The following is a 17293-nucleotide window of genomic DNA, read 5'->3' as shown; positions in this document are numbered from 1 at the left end:
CCCCAAGAGAATATTACATTTTAGAGAAGAATATTACAATATTCTCTGCTCCTAATCTTTTACTGGCATAGATGATATCCTTATCAAACTTGATGATGCAATGATAGTAATGATATCTAAGACCTGGAATAAACTTGTCAAGATTTTAAAAGATCTTAATAGGTCACTGGATTCAAGCTATGAAAATTAACTTAGAATTTTTTTATGCTTGGATCAAAAAGCCAATTTCACAATTCAAAAGGAGGTATGGTTAGATAATATTTAGGTTTTAGTGAACTGCAAGTTTAATTATTCACTTATTTAATAAACAGCAAAAAAAAAAAAAAACAATAATAAAAACTGTTATCCTGTGCTATACTGACAAAATAACTTGAAGAGTAAAGATGGAATGATGGTTAACTCAGTACTGACAAAACCATAGCTTTAGTACTGTGTTTAATTCTGGGTTATAATATATACACATGCTCACTTATATAATAACAACTAGTATTTATACAGCACTTTAAGGTTTGCAAAGTGCTTTAAAAGTCATCTCACTTGATGTAAAAACATGTTTTGATTTTGTTTTTTGCAACAGATCAATAATTTCATTGATGTAGGGTATTCTCAATGAGAAAATTCCCTTTTATCAATATAGACCAGGAGTTGCTCTTCAACTCATATATAGGTAATTAGTGTCATTTTGTTTTATACCACATTCATTTCATCTTATACACACACACATTCTCCCTCCCTTCCTCCCTCTCTCTCTCTCTTCTACTCTTTCCATTTTCAAATTTATCCTAAAGGTTGGGTTGCCTTTAGAAGTCACTAGACATCTTTAAGTAAAGCCTGGGTAATCCTCTACATATAATATAGCAAGATTTCTTTCGTATATACATTGGATAAGTCCTTTTCAACTCTGAAATTCTAAGAGTAATGCATGTTACTTCCATAGAATATAGCATGGTGATATTACTTGCTTACATTTTTTGTATTTATAGGTCACAGATTATAGGGGGGATGGTTAAAGGGATAGCATGACATAGTGGGGAGAAAGCAACCTTGTATTTAGCCAAGATAATGATTTTACTCCCAGGTCAGTCACTCACTAGCTTGTATGATCATGATCAATGCAATTCATTTTCCTACTCATCAGCTCTGCCATCTGTAAAATTAAAATGGGATTGGAAAAGATTTCAAGTGTCACCTCCAAGAACTCCACAAATTTGTGGTCATTTCTAAATAAAAGATTTTGCATACTCAGTGAGTGTACACTGACTGAATTTCTCTCTAATATAATCTTATGATAAAAGATGTCTTTTGTCATTTTTCATATTCTTTGAATTAAAAAGGTTCCTTTCCAATATGAATTCTCTGGTGTACAGCAAGGTTTCCTTTTTGCCTAAATGCTTTTCCACACTCACAACATTTATAAGACTTCTCTCCAGTATGAATTCTGTGATGTATAGTAAGGTATCTCTTCTCCTTGAAGGCTTTACCACATTCATTACATTTATAGGATTTCTCTCCAGTATGAACTCTCTGATGATCATTAAGGGTTCCTCTCTGTCTAAAGGCTTTACCACATTCATTACATATATAGGGTTTCTCTCCAGTATGAATTCTATAATGCATAGTAAGACCTGAGTTGGAGCTAAATGCTTTGCCACATTCATTACATTTATAGGACTTCTCTCCAGTGTGAACTTTCATGTGGATAGTAAGGTAACCTTTGTCTGTGAAGGCTTTCCCACATATATTACATATAAATGGTTTTTCCCCAGTATGAATTCTGTGATGTACAGCAAGGTATCCCTTATCTCTGAAAGCTTTCCCACATACATTACATTTGTAAGATTTCTCTCCAGTATGAATTTTCTGATGTATAGTAAGGTATCCCTTGTCTGTAAAAGCTTTTTCACACACATTACACTTGAATGGTTTTTCTCCAGTATGAATTCTCTGATGTACAATAAGATATCCCTTATCCCTAAAGGCTTTCCCACATATGTTACATTTAAATGGTTTTTCTCCAGTATGAATTTTCTGATGTACAGCAAGATTCCCCTTCTGCCTAAAAGCTTTCCCACATTCATTACATTTATAAGATTTCTCTCCAGTATGAATTTTCTGATGAATAGTAAGGTGTCCTCTCTCTCTGAAGGCTTTTCCACATACATTACATAAATAGGATTTCTCTCCAGTATGGATTTTTTGATGTATCATGAGGTATCCCCTATCTCTGAAGGCTTTCCCACATTCATTACATTTATAGGATTTCTCTCCAGTATGCATTTTCTGGTGATCAGTAAGGTGTCCTCTTTGTCTAAAGGCTTTCTCACAATTATTACACTTATAAGGTTTTTCTCCGGTATGAATTCTCTGGTGTATAGTAAGGACTGAGTAGGATATGAATGCTTTCCCACATTCAATGCATTTATAGGATTTTTCTCCAGTATGAATTTTCTGATGTAAATTAAGGCTTCCCCTCTGGCTGAAGGCTTTCCCACATTCAGTACATTTATAAGATTTCTCTCCAGTATGAATTTTAAGATGTATTGTAAGGTATCTTCTCTCTCTGAAGGCTTTCCCACATTCAGTACATTTATATGGTTTTAATCCTGTATGAATTCTTTCATGTACAGTAAGATATGAGTTATAATTGAAAGTTTTCCCACATTGGTTACACTGATAGGATTTCTCTCCATTCGGATTTCTTGGCTGTATGCTAAGGCCTGAGTTATAGCTGAAGGCTTTTTCACATTCATTACACTGATAGGATTTTTCTCCAGTCTGAATTCCCTGATGTACAATAAGATGTTCCATCTGCCTGAAGGTTTCACCACATTCATTAGTATTTATTGTGAGTCTTCTCATGGATGACTCTCCCAAATAATTTCCCTCCTCTAGAGTTGAGTCCTTGGTTTCACAAGTACTCTCCTGATAAAGAGGACCTGAAAGAAATAAGATAATATAAATAATTCCTTTCTTTTTTCTAAAAGGATATTATTGATATCTAAAAGATAAATTACATCATTTAGAATGATAGTCAAATGACTCTCTTCAACAATGAGAGGATTCAAACCAGTTCCACTTGTTCAGTGAAGAAGAGAGCCACCTACACCCAGAGAGAGAACCCTGGGAACAGAATGTGGAACACAATATAGCATTCTCACTCTCTCTGTTATTTGCTTGCATTTTGTTTTCTTTTTCAATTTTTCTTTTCCTTCCTTCTTAATCTGATTTTTCTTGTGCTGCAAGATAACTATATAAATATGTATACATATATTGGATTTAACATGTATTTCAATATATTTAACATGTATTAGACTACCTGACAGGGAAGGAGATGGGAGGAAGGGGAAAATTTGGAACAAGAGGTTTTTCAAGGGTCAATGTTGAAAAAATTACCCATGTATATGCTTTGTAAATAAATAAATAAAGATAAATTAAAAAAAAAAAAAAAGAATAATAATCAATATGTAAATAGTAGTGACAGGGAACTAAAGACCTAAAGTGTTTAAGATAACTCGATGGTCAATACAAAAAGAATTCCCATCTATTTTAAGGCATCTATAAATATCAGAATAACTGTTAGTATGCTGGCTTAGGGAAAATTTCTAAATTTCAAGAAAGCTAAACCTAACTTAGTTCTGGCAATGAATATTTTCTAATCCTAACCTAACTCTAATTTCTGCGTGAAAACAAAACCAACCTGAAAAGAGCAATGTCCTAAAATCAGAGGACATGAATTTAAATGCCACCTTTGAAGCTTACTACTTGTATGAATTTGGGCAAATTACTTAACCTCTCAGGGCCTCAGTTCCCTCATCTATAAATTAAATATATTGCATTTGAAGTCTTATTGAGATTTATGATCTTTGAACTGAGGGGCAGCTAGGTGGTGCAGTGGATAGAGCACCAGCCTTGAATTCAGGAGGACCCGAGTTCAAATTTGTTTTGTTTCCACTTCTTTATTACTACAAAAAGTCCTGTTGTAAATATTTTGGTTGATATGACACATTGTTTTTTTCTTTTGGTCTTGATTTAGCTGTAGTAGATGAAATATAGTGGAATGTCAAAGATCAAAAACTATGGCTACATCAGTCACTTTCTCAGCATAATACCAAAGCTGCAAATTTTATAGCACTATTTTCTGTAGTATCAAAAGAACTGGAAAAAAAATGCCCATTGGTTGGGGAATGGCTAACCTATAATATAGGAATTTAATGGAATGTTTTAAGTATTTCAAACAGTGAACTGGTTACACAGTAGGCTGGAATCAGAAAGATCTGAATTCAAATCTCATTTCACACACTTACTGAAACTGTGGATAAATCACTTCCCTTATCTGTTAAATGTGTATATTAAGTAACTCAAAATCCAAAGCAATCCCAATAGACTGGATAGAAAATGCAATCTGCATCTAGAAAAAGATCTATGGACACTGAATGGAAATCAACACATACTATGTTCAATTCTCTTTTCTTTTTTCTAATCTCTCCCATGGTTTTTCCCTTTTAGTCTAATTTTTCTCTCCTAATATGATTCATAAAGCAATGTGTATTGAAAATAAAGTTTAAAAATTTTTTTTTTAACTAACGCAAAAAGCTCTTGCAAGGATCAATTGAGATAATATATATAATATTCTTTACAAACATTGGAGCATTTTATAAATGCTAGCTATTAATCCACTGCTGTCAAACAGTGAATATGAAGAATACCGAGAAGTATATTAAAACTCAGAAAAGCAATATACACAACTATATCAATGTAAATAGAAAGAACAACAACAACAAAAAAAAATCATAATAATGACCAAGCTTGAGACCAAAGAAAAGATAAAAGACTGTATCTTTCTCCTATTTTTCTATAGATATGTTGGGTGTATATCTCTACATATAATGTTGGATTTGGTTCAATCACCAAGAACTTATTAAGTACATACAATATGTTAGGCACTTATATGGGTGTTGGAGCTACAATTAAAATGAAAGAAATAATCCATACTTTAAAAAATCTTACACTTTAAAGGGAGAGATAAGTACATATATAAATATATGTACTATAAAAGTAGTTAAACATAATTTGAGAGAGAAAGGACTGTTGTGCAAAGAAAATGTTTCATTCAGAAAGTACCTGAAATGTCTTAAAGAAGGAGAAAGATTCTATGAGGAAAAGCGTATACGCTAGACATTAGGGTAGCCACTACAAAGGCATGAAAACAGAATACAGAGAGTTTTGTAGGAGGAACAAAAAGAAGACCAGTTTAACTGGACAACATTCAGTGAGACTAGAAAGACGGGTTGGGTCCAGAAAGTAAAGGATTAAATCTACATAAAGGAATTTATATTTTCTCCTAGAGGCCATTGGAAATTGATAGAAGTTACTGGAGTTGATTTAGCAAAGGCGTCACATGATCAGATCTTCACTTTAAAAAAATCATTCTGTCTTCAATTTGTAGGATGGAATGGAGTAGTGAAATACTTGAAGCAGGGATACTAATTAGGAGAGTATTACCATAATCTAAATCAAAGGTGATTCAGGCCTAGACCAAGATTTCCATTCACTCTGAATGGAAAGAAGGGATTAGATATAAAACACAAACAGCAAGATTTGGAAACTATTTAGATATGTGCAGTAATGCAGAATCCATGACATTGTCAAGATTGCAAACCTGAGGCTGTGGGTGGATGGTGCTTCCTTTACCAGATCAATGAAAACTCTGGAAGAGGGAAAGATTCAGGAGAAAAGATGAGTTCAGTTTTAAGATGTTTAATTAAACATCTCTAAGTTCAAAATGCAACAAAGTCAAATTCCGGAAGAGGAAAATGGGAAAAGATAATTAATTTGATTTTAGGAGTTTAAGATGTCTCTATAACATTTAACTGGTGGATTAGGCAGCAAAGGAGATTGAGAAGGAGCAGTCAGACTGGTAGAAACTATATATAAAGGAAGACCAGTGACACAAAATCTCAGAGAAGAGATAGCATTCTAGAGGACAGGGTATACAACAGTATCAAATACAGCAGATAGGGTCAAAAAGCACTAGGACTAGGAAAAGACCATATGATCTGGCAACTAAGAGATTATGGATAACTATGAATGGGCAGTGATATAGGCAGAAGCTGAATTGCAAAGGGTTAAAGAGAAAGAAGTAAATGGAGGCAGTAACTAGGGTCAACTTTTCCAAAGAGTTTGGCTGAGAAAAGGAGGAAAGATAAAGAACAAGCATTTGAGGCAAGGTCCTCAGCTGAGAAAGAAAAGGGAAAAGGTGTGTAATGGTTAAGAAGGGGAAAGAAGATTAGAATAGCTTCTGTGGAGAATCAAAGATAAAATCAAATAGAGGATAAAAAGACTGCCCTTCTGCAAAAAAGGGGTCAGTTGAGGTTGAATAATATGAATTTGTAATGTCAGGAGTCAACATGGTGATAAGACTTCCCCCAGTTTCATTCAGAAGCTCTAATGTGCTGATTAGTTTTGTTAACTTGACATTTCTCTCTCTCTCTCTTCATTTTCCTTTCCCTCTCCCTCTTTTGTTATAAGATGGCTCTCTAGGAGAGAGAGAAGGGGATATATTGGGAAATGAAGGCAATGTAAAAATAAAATATATCTATAAAAATTTTCAATGAATTCAGCAGGGTGGGGCTAAAAAACAAGTAAATAAAGAAAGTAAAATTTAATGAAGATGAAGTGTAATGCTTTGGATTTAGGTTTAAAACATTATTTGCATCATTACATGATAAGAAGGCCTGGTTTGAGAACATGATCTGCTCTGTTTTAGTTTACTACAAGTTCAACAGCTTGTAAAGACCTAGAAAAAAATTCCAAATTAAAAATTTTAGGGATAGGCGCTGGTCTTGAAATTTTATTGGAACAGACTACTCTCCTCCAGGAACTTCCTCCACTAGTGAATAACTGAGTCTTCAATAAAGTTTAGTGTCTCAAGAGTTGCCTCAAAGCTCTGAGAGATTAACTGACCTTCCAAGGGCACAAAATCTATAGGTGTCATAGGCAGGACAAGAATCTGGGTCTTCCTGGCTTCCTAACCAACTCTCTATCAAGTATACCACATTGCCTCGAAATCTAACTGAATGTTAAATTGAAATAAGAGACCCATAGTGATTAACCAGATCAACACAAAATAGCTAATTAACTATAGTTTCTACTGTTCAGACCATATTTGGCATTTATGTGCAATTCTCTATATCATATGTCTTTTGAATATTGCATTGACAAATTGAAATTGTCCAAAGAAATAGTAATGGGATATAGAATAATCAAGAAACCTTTTTTTTTTTTTTGCAGATTTATTTCACCTTTATACTATTTGTTGGCCTTCTCAAGATAGAAACATTTTTATGAGAAATGAAAAAACTGGGATGGTTTAATTTATAAATACATTTTAATATATTTAGAGGCTATACTATTTTCTTCTCCTTGAGGGGCTAACTTGTAAGAAGAAATAACATAGAGGTAATTCAGAGCAGTTCCAATGGTTTTGTGATGAAGAAAGCCATCTGCAACCAGAGAGAGGACAGTGGGAACTGAATGTGGATCACAACATATTCTTTTCACTCTTTTTGTTGTTATTTGCTTGCAGTTTGTTTTCTTTCTCATTTTTTTCTTTTTAATCTGATTTTTCTTGTGCAACACAATATTTGTGAAAAAGTGTATAGAGAGATTGCACATGTTCAACATACATTGGATCACCTGCTGACTGGGGTGGGGGAGAGAATGAGAAAAAGGAGGGGAAAAAATTAGAACACAGGCTTTTGTAGGGGTGAATGTAGAAAATTATCTATGTATATATTTTGAAAATGAAAAGCTTTAATTAAAAAAAAAGAGCTATCACTCTTCTATATTACTTCTATAATATTACTTCTATATCACTTCTATAAAACAAAACTGAGGTCAATGCCTAAAATCTATATGGAAAAAATACTATTCTCAAGATCAATCAAGATCAATAGGCATTTACTGAGTATTCTTCTGTTCATGGCTTTGCCATGATACAACAAGATAGCAAAACTATGGTGAAACACCAAATACTGCTCCTGGACTAGTTCTTGAAAAAGGGGCACTGGGAAGGATGGCAAAAAATAAGTTGGAACATATGGATGAGAGCATCAAGAAATGAAAAGTGAAAGGCTGGTAAATTAATTAAAACTCACTGACCTTTTATCAGTTTTTTGTTTCAAAACAGTCTGAATGTCATAAAACTGCCATTAAAGAACAGTCTATGTGTAGGAACCATAGGTATAGAAACAAATGAATAACTACTGTATACAAACATAATAAAAAGAAAATCATTTTTGGAGGGCACAAACAATTAAAAGGGATCAGGAAAGGTGTCACAGGTGACTGGTACTTGAGCTGGGACTTGAGGGGAAGACAGGCAGGTGCCATAGTGCACAGAACTCAGGAAGTCTCATCTTCCTGAGTTCAAATCTGGCCTCAGATACTTACTAGCTGTGTGATGCTGGGCAAGTCACTTAACTCTGTTTGCATCAATTTCCTCCTATGTAAAATGACCTGGAGAAGGACATGGCAAACCATTCCATTATCTTTGCCAAAAAAACAAACACAAAATAGGATCATGAAGAGTCAAACACAACTAAAAATGACTGAACAAAAACATATCTTTAGTAGACAGGAAAATATTTTTATTATTATATAATATTATTATCACTATTCCTGAATTAGCTGTTTGCATACAATCATATCAGAGCAGGTAGATAGTGGATAAAGTACTAAAGCCAAGAAGACTCACCATCCTAAATTCAAATCTGGCCTCAAGACACTCACTAGCTATATGAACCTGGACAAGTTACTTGACCCTGTCTGCTTCAGTTGCTTATCTGTAAAATAAGCTGGAGAAGGAAATGAAAAACTAGTATTTCTGCCAAGAAAACCTCAAACAGGTTACAAAGAGTTGGACATAAACAAACAACAACAAACAATCATACCATCAACTTAAAACTAAGATCAGAATGAAAGGAAAGATTAATGATAAAAAAGATATGGTATGGAAATCAAATGCTAAATTTTTAACAATTTAAACAAATCAGAAATCAAAACATGTGAAATGCACAACTGAAATCATACTACAGGTTATAATAACTTAATAAATTTGACCAATATAAATTAACTGTCACAGCAGCAGAAAAGGTATGTTTTCACTATCAAGGACAGTGAAATAACAATATTTAAATCTTAATGTCTGTTATGAATCTGCTTTTAAGGGAATGAGAAATAGCACCAAATAAGAACAGGAAGAGCAGCCAGAATGTACCAAATTTATCTACAGAACACTGCTAGAAGTAACACAAATATGAGGGTGTAAAGGGACAGATGATACACTATTTCAAAGGAGATTACCAATGGTATGAGGAAAATCCCAAACCTTACTAATACTGAAAAAAGCTGACTCAGAGATCAATAACTATTCATCTAAATGTCTTCTGGTTGGTCTTCAAAGTTCTCCCTACTGCTTGCTCACCCCCATTTCAGTCTATCTTCTACTTAACTTCTCAACATGATTTAATGTGCACGTCTGACATGTCACTCCATTTAATAAACTCCAATGACTCCCCTATATTCACTACTTCCAAGATCAAATATAAAATCTTATTTGGCTTTGAAGCCCTTCATAATCTGTTCCATTTCTATGTATCCAGTCTTCTTACATCCTTTTGTATACTCTACAATTCAGTAACTGACTTCCTTGCTGTCCCTCACATTTGACAGTTCATCTCCCCACTCTATTTTTCAAATAAATAAAAACTTGGAATTCTCGCCATTCTTAACTCCACTTCCTGATTTCCTTCAAGTCTCAGATAAAATTCCGTCTTCTGCAAGAAGCCATTCCTAATCTCCCTTACTACTAGTGCCTAACCTCTAAGATTACTTCTGTATATGTAGGAATGAATATGTTTATATATGTATGTGTGTATATGTAGTTATATATGTATATATGTAATCACACACACTACATATATATATATATATATATCTGGTTTGTGGATAATTGTTTATATGCTGTCTCCCCATTAGATTGTGAACTCCTTAAGAGTAGAAATTGTTTTTGCACATTGCCCAGCACATAGTAGGAATTTTACAAATGCCTGACTTAATTCCTCTACCATTTATACAAAATTCTAATTAGTCATCAATACATTAACCAAGGATGTCCTTGAGAAGAGTATTAAAATAAAACAAGCAAAATTAAGGAATACTCAACAATGAATCACATGTTTACCATTTTAAAATTTGCTGATAGGGAGAATTTAAGATCCTACCTGTGTGCTTAATATTAATTATGTAAAAACATTTGATTGAGCTAAGCAAAATGTCACCATAAAGGAATTTTCAATAGAGTCTAATTCCCATTAAAATCATTTAAGATATCCTAAAAAGGTATAATTAAAGAAATGACTTTGTTGGATGACCCTCTGATCATAAATATCAGGTGAGACATAAAAGAGCGAGTAGACCTGCTTGTTAAAAATTCTTTCCCACTGTGATGGAAAAGATCTACCAACCTGGAAACTAAATTTAGAGGGGATTCCCTTATGTATCATCTTCTTTGTCAATTATGTTGTATAGGTTATATTATGTTCCAGAACAATGTCACGGCTTCCACGGAAAGAAGCTCTCATTAAACTAATGTGATCATTCACTCTAAGTAAGTGAAAAATGCTTAACTGCCCATATCATAAGGATAGGCAGTTTATGGATCTTGTTCATCAGTATATATATTTGGAACATATAATATAGAAGAAACTGGGCCTACTGTCCAACAAGAGAAAAGCAAGCTAGCCTGCCTCTGAGAAATTGCATACATACTTCTCATGAAAGCAAAGGTCTATCTTTTTAACATTCTATCAATGTTGCTATATGGCAAAGAAATATAAAATACTACAGCGTCTGGAGAATTAAAAATGAGTCTCACAGAGAGAACAGTTAAGATCCATCATGTATGCCCCCAATTGTATACATTAGATCTGGGAATAAGATAACCTGGGATCCAGTTCTACTCTCTCTAGTCATAAGATCCTGACCAAGCCATTTTCCTACCCTTTTCTGTTTGGATCTCTAAAATGGGAGGCTTAGACTAAATCATCTCAAAGTCTTTTTGCAATTCTAATTTCAAATGGAAAATAATTTAAAATTGAAGGTTAAATGATTAAGGGAACTCATGTCACAGATATTCCATCACAAATTATTAGAAGTAATTAATGACAGCCATTGTTTAATAAATCAGAAGTTCTGGTCACAACTGCTTAGTTATAGGTGACAAAATTCTTGTCTCCTGATTTCACTTACCTGCAGAGAAGTTTCTTGAAACTTCTTTCAGCAACATCAACCATCGTGCTTCACCTATTTCTAGTCGGGAAATCACCTCTGGTTTACAAATTGGAAATCCTGCTCATGGGAAAAGAAATGGGAAAATGCTGGGTAGGAAGGATCAATACAGAATTCAATCCTAATCCCTTTATCTTCAGGGAAAGAGAGAAGCCTAGGAAGTCCAGAGGTGATAACCATGCATCTCTGAAGGACATCACAGAAAGTATGGAATAAAACCAAGGAGTTTTGGCTCATAAAGAAAATCATTTAATTTGATGTATTCCATCACTAGTATTGGACTCTGAGCTTTAGGAGAGAATATCCACCTAAGGGGAACAGAGAATGGGGAAATCAATCTCACGATCAAGACAATGATGCTATGGATTTCCACTGAACAAAAAAAAGTACTTTCATCTAGGAACAGAAAATCCTTTTGTCTTTTAACCAAAAGAGATCAGGAATAACTCCACTTTCAAAATAATGTTGAACTGGAGGCAACTAGGTGGCACAGTGGATAGAGCACCAGCCCTGAAGTCAGGAAGACCTGAGTTCAAATCTGGCTTCAGACAGTTAACACTTCCTAATCTTGTGACCCTAGGCAAGTCACATAACCCCAGTTGCCTTAGCAAAAAAAAAAAAAAGAAAAAAAAAAAAGAAAGAAAAGAAAAGAAAAGAAAAGAAAAAATAAAGAAAAGAAAATCATCTCAAAATATTCTTGAACATCTTGAAAAACTGAAATTAAACTCAGTAAGTTTCTTTAGTCTTTCTAGCTATGAAGTAAATGTAAAAACCCCCTCACAGATATGGAGAGAAAACAGTCCTTACCAAGGAAGATAAAGTTTTGATAGTTTTCCAGCATCACATCCTTGTACAAGTCCCTTTGAGCAGGGCCCAGGTGATCCCACTCCTCCTGGGTGAAGTCCACAGTGACATCCTTGAAGGTCATTGATTGCTGAAATATCAAATACATTTCTGCTCACCCATATATATGTAGTTTCACTGCACTGTTCAAACATTAGCTTCCAAATTGAGTTTGATTGGTGCAGTTCACTCTTCAACTTTCAAAGTAATAATATAATAAACATACCTCCCAGCAGCAATCACATTTCTAGTCTTATTTGGTTTATGTAGCATAGTAATCATTCTCCAATACCAAGCAGGTTTTTCTAATGAGCACCTAATATTGTATCATTATGAAGAGAAAGAAAGTAACAATCTCCATGGAAAAAAAAAAAAGGTGAAAAGATGGGGGGGGGGGTTTCTAATCTTTACTCTGTTGCTTAACTGAGCTGGGCCACGGGAAGTATGTTACAAAATCAGAGTGGCTTGGCAGCTTGCCTGGCACATGGGGCCTCCTGTCTCTTTCCACCTCAGGGAGAGATGTGCATGAAGCTGCCAGGCTACTATGTGACAGGTGTTTGGCACATGATGGGGACAACAGACCCTTTCTCTATCCTTCTTGCCGGCAAATGTTAGAGTATCTCCTATCCTGCCAAAATTCATGGCTTGGCTCTCCCAAGGCTCCTAGAAAAAGCCTTCACAGGATCCACTGTCTCCATTCTTCAGCTCTACTCATTGGTTTCTGATCCTATGACTTCTGAAATAATCCTCTAGGCTCTCTCTCTGGCTGAATCCGCTAACTTTTTCTCTGTTCTCACTGTTCTTAATCTCTCTGTGTTGTCTGGTACTCCTGACAATACTTTTTTTCTGGATAGTCCCACCTTCCCAAGGTTATATAACATACTTGTAAGTTCTCTTTCTGCCAACTGGACCAATACTATCGGTTTCCTTTACTCTTACTCAGGTCAACCATCACCTTTAAAATGATTCTTTTCTTACTGTGGATTTGACAGACAGCAATGAACAAACACTTCTGTTCTTTTTCTTTGGAAACCATGAATCTCTACTATGTATATGATAGTTTTTATTGTGAACTGAGTTAATATATTTTGATATATATTTGTTACGTATAATGCAAATAATATGTATTTGTATGTAACAAATACATATTTGTTATATATTACACATGTAATATGTGTTAAATATATATATATATTACTCACAATTATATATCAAGATTTCACCATAACACTGCCTTGCTTGTCTGTTCCCTTCTGAATTTCTTCCTCAAGCACGAAGCTATTACTGATATTCTTGACTATAGTAGTCCTCTTTGCCAGAAATAACTAGTATATACTTTGTATTTGTTCTATGTAAACATGCTGTGGACTCTAGCTACCTCGAGACGCAAGGGCTGTATGTGGCTACGTGGAGGGTGGACAGAAAGCCTAGTAAGAATTGAACTATATGCAGCAAGTAAGAATGAAAGAGGGGAAGAAGAAGAATGAAAGGAAGTCCAGAAAAAACAAGGTTGTAAACTATATGGGGATGGAATAGGGGAGATAGCTAGGTAAAGTGCTGGGCATGAAGTCAAGATGACTCTTCTTCCTGAGTTCAAATCTGGTTCCAGACACTTACTAGCTATAAACTTAGGCAAGTCAGTTTTCCCTGTTTATCTCAGTTTGCTCATCTGTAAAATAAACTTGAGAAGGAAATGGCAAACTAATCAAATATTAACCCCTAGTGGGGGCATAAAAAGTCAGACACAAATTTTTAAAAATAACTGGACAAGAAATTTCCTTTCAGACAAGTCATTTTTTGCTTCTCATTACCAGACAAACTATTTCAGTCTTAGAAATGAAAATGTTTTATTCACAACTCTTTACAATCTAGATCAATCCCAGCATTTGTCCTGTTACTGTAGACTAACAACTACTGCTTTCTATAGCCAGCTCACTTTCATGCAGATTCCCAGATATGTCATGAAAGACTGAAGGGAAGGACATTCAATCTTCCTTTTCCCTCTCCTTCCGCACTATATACATTAGTCAAGCTAAGAAAATGAGACCCAGTAATATTAAATTGTTGTGCTAGGATTCCCTTTTATTGTCCTGACTCAGTTTCCCTAATTACAAATGACTTATGAGTGGTCACACAGAGATGATTGGGATTCTGAGCAAGATCTTCCAACTCAAAAGTGTAGTAGAGTTTTTTCATCACATTACATACACTACCTCTGAACAAAGTCCTTACTCATGAAGTTTCCCCTACCTTAAATCTGCTTCTCCCAACTACAGAACTTTTCCACAGTCATTTTAGCACACACCAAAATCTAAGAATGCAGCACTTGGATGATAACTAAAACCCAACTCTATGAATTCATTGTTTATTCTAACTCATCAAAATCTAATTTCTTATAAGAAATATAACCTTATGTCTCTCCCAACTCATTTTTAATATTTAAAAAGCAAAACAAAGAAATACATGGCTAACACTATCAAGAGAAAAACAAGGAAATATGTTTAAAGGAACCATAGAAAATCAGTCCCAAAACATATGCACCAAAATGCATAAGATCTAAATTCAGAAAGAAAAAGTTAGCTGAATTGCAAAATCTATAGATGGTAACATAATAATAGTAAATGATTAATGTTTTTTTTTTTTTTTCCAAAAGTGGGCAAACTTATAGAGCACCAGCCCTGAATTCGGGAGGACCAGAGTTCAAATCTGATCTCAGACACTTAACACTTCTTGGCTGTGAGGCCCTGGGCAAGTCACTTAACCCCAGCCTCAGGAAAGAAAAAAAAAAAAGTGGGCAAACCTACCACAAAAAGGAAAATACAAAACTAAGCAAAATAATGGAGAATCTAGGAGTAAAAGATTTTACAATTACAGAATGAGAACATTAAACAGACCATGTTTTAGGACTTAAGAGATATTATAGGTAAATGTAAAATTTTTTGAACTAACAAAATAGAGGAGACATCAAATGAGGAAAAAACTCACATCAAATATCTCTAACATGGGCCTAATATTAGTAATGGAAACATAAGCTCAAAAATTATTCCCGGGACATACAAGATCAAAGTATATGCGTGTTCCCCCAAACTAGAAAATCACAAACTACTAAGGAGCATATGAACATGAAAGAATGTTCCAAGTCACTAATAGGATAAATAAGTAGAAATAGCCAAACAGGATATGGAGGAGCTGCGCACTAATTCCTTGCTGGTAGAAATGGGAATTGACCCAACCATTCTGGAAGGCGATTTTTATCTGAAGATGACTAAAGGTCCCCAAACAGGAGGGAACAGGACTGAGAGGCCTCCGAAATCCCACGGCTGGAATACGCCCCAAGGCGATCAGTGACCAATACCTAAAGTATCTGGGGCCGCACTTTCTGTAGTATCAAAAAACTGGAGACAGAAGTGGATGCCCGGACTGGGGGATGGCTTCGGTAATGGTTGTTCGGGCCCCAGAAAGGAAAAGTACGATTAGGAGGCTAACGAGGAAGACTTCGATGAGCTCGTGCCACGTGGAGGTGTAATTGCTACAACACAAAAGACCCGGCACTGGGCTCTCTCACACTTTTCCCCGGGGTTCCGAGCGACTTCCCGCCTTCCTAGGCCTCCAGGGAAGGGTATCCAGCCAAGGAAGGCTTTGGGAAGGGCAGAGGATGAAAAAGCAAAAGTTTGGGGGTTTAGTTTGTTTTTAAAAGAAAAGGTGAGACGACATGCGTGTTTGATAAAGCTTGGGTCCGCTCCGGCCTCTCGGGACCCCGGATGGACCGGCCCCTGACGCACTATCCCGGTTTCATGCAGAACCAGCAAAAGTCCGGGGCAAGGAGCGCGAGAAGGGCAAAGACGGGCCTCGGGGAAAGAGCCAATGACGGCCGAGGGCGGGGCGCGTCCCCTGCTTCCGCCACGCTCAGCCCACCCTCCCAGGCATCCCCTCACCTGGCAGGCCCAGGCTGGCCAGGCCCTCTCGGGGAGGCTCCTCAAGGCCACCTCACCCGCAGTCGGTCCCGGCCCCTCCACCGCCCCCAGCCCCGAAGGACCCTCCACCCCGGCCCCCCGACTCCCCGCGCTTGCCCCCCGGGGCTCGGAAGCCGGCCCGGGACAGGGCAGGGCCTCCATCCCTAGCAGGAGGGCCCGGAGGGCTGCGGGCGGGGCCGGGGGCGGGGCCGGGGTCTCTCAGAGAAGGGACCAAGCTGGGGCCGCCCCAGCCTACAGTCTGAGACAGCACACAGCTTCCGGTCTTAACCGGGACACTTCCGGCCGCACATGCCCCGTTCGGCTCACTTATCAGACCGAAAAAAAATCTTACGGGAGGCAAGCCCCGCTGCCTTCTGGGAAATGTAGTCCCGGGAGTAGAGATGCTCTCTGGCTGGTTGGTCTTCTTTCTCGAAGAGGACTAAAATGACGTCACTATATTAGAGTCAAGTTACTGTCAGATGAGCGGAGACGGGTAGGCTCGGAATGGCCGGCCCGTGGGCACCAGTACTTCATATGCACATTCAAGGTGGATTTCTTAACTCTGGGCTTCCGGCGTTCTTTTGAGCTCCTTCAATTCTGCTTGGCTCACAGAGCCCTGCATCCTGTCTGTGCTGGGTGGCCCCGGGCCGGGGTCTTCCACGTCACGCAGTCCGTTCTGAGGTTCTTCTGAGAGACCTTGAGCGTGTCCTTGTGTCGCTTTTTCCGACCCTCCTGTGAGCGATCGCCCTGTGTGAGGGCTCCATCCCATAGTCTTTTGACCAGGGGGCTTTAGGACAACGTGGCTAACCCAGGAATTGTGCTCTCCGCCGCGGCTGGAATGCGGAATCTAGGAACGACCCCAGCTTATCCCGCCCGGGACCTTCGGGATCTTCCCAAAACTTGCCAATACCCGCGCTCCAGTGGATTGTCCGAGCTTCACGTGCACCCCACGGGGAGGTCTGCGCAACGACTGTAGATTTGCAGCCCATTTTATACAAACTTTCTATTAAAAATACGGCCCGCACCTTCTGCCTCAAGCGTTACTTTAGCCTCATTAATAGGGCATTACCGAGTTATCTCGCCTTCCTATATCAGAACACTAAAAGCACCAGTGAACCTTCCCCTCTATCGAGCTGGTCATCACGACA

At 37.0% G+C, this 17293-nt stretch overlaps 1 protein-coding gene across 1 annotated transcript; it reads right to left on the bottom strand.

The window, feature by feature from the left end:
* Positions 1-418: 418 nt before the first annotated feature.
* On the bottom strand, positions 419-16423 carry LOC141564712 (uncharacterized). Its single transcript, XM_074307562.1, has 4 exons — positions 16128-16423; positions 12157-12283; positions 11311-11409; positions 419-2936 (listed from the first exon to the last, which is right to left on the bottom strand). Exons 1-4 carry the CDS (start codon positions 16305-16307, stop codon positions 1327-1329), a joined length of 2016 nt encoding a protein of 671 aa, XP_074163663.1. The 5' UTR covers positions 16308-16423; the 3' UTR covers positions 419-1326.
* Positions 16424-17293: the final 870 nt, after the last annotated feature.

Source organism: Sminthopsis crassicaudata, chromosome 3 (genome assembly GCF_048593235.1).
Source record: "Sminthopsis crassicaudata isolate SCR6 chromosome 3, ASM4859323v1, whole genome shotgun sequence".
NCBI lineage: Eukaryota > Metazoa > Chordata > Mammalia > Dasyuromorphia > Dasyuridae > Sminthopsis > Sminthopsis crassicaudata.
Note: the sequence above shows the minus strand (reverse complement) of the source record. Positions and strands in the feature narration are given on the sequence as shown.